At 57.9% G+C, this 2,500-nt stretch overlaps 1 protein-coding gene across 1 annotated transcript in view; it reads right to left on the bottom strand.

Annotated features, from left to right (window-relative positions):
* ENH_00017480 (hypothetical protein, conserved) overlaps positions 1 to 199 on the bottom strand; it is a gene marked incomplete at both ends in the record, with an annotated part of 956 nt that extends 757 nt beyond the window's left edge. The window contains one exon of the mRNA XM_013579265.1: positions 1 to 199. This exon is cut by the window's left edge and continues 51 nt beyond it. Within this exon, the coding sequence (XP_013434719.1) occupies positions 1 to 199 (199 nt within the window).
* Between the last annotated feature and the right edge of the window lie 2,301 nt (positions 200 to 2,500).

Genomic DNA, 2,500 nt, shown 5'->3' with positions numbered 1-2,500 from the left:
CCCAGTGGGCCTTCTGTGTAGACCCTGCTGAAGCAGCAGCAGCAGCAACTGCTGCTGCTGCTGCTGCTGCACCGCTGCTGCTGCTGCTGCTGCTGCTGCTGCACTGCCCACTGCGTTTGGGAGTAGAAGCAAAGAAGAGAGGCCTCCGAGGAGAGTCTAAAGCTCCCCCCTTTTGTTCTGGCCCCGCAGAATCCTCCATGGTGAAGGGCGAAATGTTGCACAGCGAAGTCAACAAACTGTTCACCAACGCGGGGGTGTTTCCCGCGCCCTGCATAAACCCTAAACCCTAAACCCTAAACCCTAAACCCTAAACCCTAAACCCTAAACCCTAAACCCTAAACCCCCCTAAACCCTAAACCCTAAACCCTAAACCCTAAACCCTAAAACCCTAAACCCTAAACCCTAAACCCTAAAGAAGGGCGAAATGTTGCACAGCGAAGTCAACAAACTGTTCACCAACGCGGGGGTGTTTCCCGCGCCCTGCACAAAACCCTAAACCCTAAACCCTAAACCCTAAACCCTAAACCCTAAACCCTAAACCCTAAACCCTAGGCCCTAAACGGCGCTGGCAGCCGAAGGCGCTGCACAGTTTAAGCCCACTGGAAGAAGGCTTGGGTCTTAGGTCACCAGCAGCAACAGCAGCAGCAGCAGCAGCACGAAGCTCTGTGCTGCTGCCGTTGCTGCTGCTGCTGCTGCTGTTGCTGCTGCTGCTGCTGCTGTTGCTGCTGCTGCTGTTCTTGCTGCTGCTGCCTCCGAAGCCGCTGCAGCTGCTGCAGCCCTGTCCTCGCGTTTCAAGGCGGCAGAGCCTCAGCAGAGCCCCAACTGCGTGCCGCCCAAACCCTAAACCCTAAACCCTAAACCCTAAACCCTAAACCACCGCCGAGCCCCGCGTGAGACCGCGGCAAGAGGGGCCCCCAGTGTCTGCTGCTGTGGGGGGCCCCCAGCGGAAGCAAAAAAGCAAAAGTGGTTTAAAAATGGAGGAAAATAAAAAAGGGTTTTTAAAGAAGGTTCAGGAGTGGTGTCTGTACACCCCAAGCTGCTGCAGCAGCAGCAGCAGCAGCAGCAAAACCCCTTCGATTTAAACAAAACAAATAGTTGTTGCTGCTCTTCAAGTGTACGTACACCTCGAATTACAGAGGCAGCAGCAGCAAACCCTAAACCCTAAACCCTAAACCCTAGGGGGCCCCCAGGGGGCCCGCAACCGCAACACCAGGGGCCCCCTGCTGCCCCCGGGGGCCCCTGCAGCAGCAAAAAGTGAATGCAGCAAATTTGCTGCTGCTAATCTGGAAGAAAGTTGCAGTTCAGGGGGCCCCAGACCCTAAACCCTAAACCCTAAACCCTAATCCCTAAACCCTAAACCCTAAACCGCCGGGTCGCTCTGGGGGTTTGCTGCTCTTTCAAGGAAAAAGAAATCAGCAGCAGCGCATGCAGCTTTGCTGCAGTTTTACTATTTGGCCCACTTGCTTATACTCTGTTCTGTCGAGGGTTTAGGGTTTAGGGTTTAGGGTTTACGGTGCTCGCAGCCCGCTGCACCTAATCGGCTGCGCCTATTTACGCACAACTGACGTATTTAGGCAAATAAATGTTTATCCACTTGATTAGGGTTTAGGGTTTAGGGTTTAGGGTTTAGGACGGGAGGTTTGCTGCTGCTGCTGCACCACAGCCCACTCAGGTGCTGCAGCGGCAGCTGCCAGCCCGAAGCCCTAAACCCTAAACCCTAAACCCTAAACCCTAAATAACGACCGGTGGATCTTCAGCCCCCAAACCCTAACCCTAATAAGCCTAAAACCCCAAACCCTAGGCCCCGAACTCTAGGCCCCAAACCCTAAACCCTAAACTCCACGCTCGAAACCCTAAACCCTAGAAGCTGCAGCAGGTACGGGGCCTTCCGTCCTTATTAAGAAAAACCCTAAACCCTAAACCCTAGAAGCTCCTTTGCTGCTGCTGCAGCAAAGCCCCCAGAAAACCCCCAGGCCTGTGGACTCGGCGGCCCCTGCTGCCAAACCCTAAACCCTAAACCCTAAACCCTAATTGCAGGTCCAGGCAGCTGCACTCCTCGTGCTCGAGCGCCGCCAACCCTAAACCCTAAACCCTAAAACCCTCAAACCCTAAACCCTCAAAACCCTAAACCCTAAACCCTAGGACCCTTTTGGTCTAAAGCGAGTGCCCGAAGCGGCTCCCAAAGCCTGAATCTCAGGTGTACGTACACCTGAACAGCAGCACTAAATGCTTGCTGGGGGCCCCCCGGGGGCCCCGGGGGCCCCGGGGGCCCCGGGGGCCCCGGGGGCCCCCGGAGAGCCTGAGGCCTCGGGGGGCCCCCGGGGGCCCCCCGGGGCCCCCAAAGCACTTCGGGGGGACCCCAGGGGCCCCCCGCTAGCCCCTGTGGGGCTTCTCTGGCCCTCAGGGGAGTCCTCTAGGGGCCCCCCGGGGGCCCCTCCCCCCAGGGGGGCCCCCCCGAGGGCCCCCCCCGCGAGGGGGCCCCCCGCAAGGGCCCCCCCGC

This window comes from Eimeria necatrix, genomic scaffold (assembly GCF_000499385.1).
Source record: "Eimeria necatrix Houghton genomic scaffold, Enh_scaff1579, whole genome shotgun sequence".
In the NCBI taxonomy this organism is placed as follows: Eukaryota; Apicomplexa; class Conoidasida; order Eucoccidiorida; family Eimeriidae; genus Eimeria; species Eimeria necatrix.
Note: the sequence above shows the minus strand (reverse complement) of the source record. Positions and strands in the feature narration are given on the sequence as shown.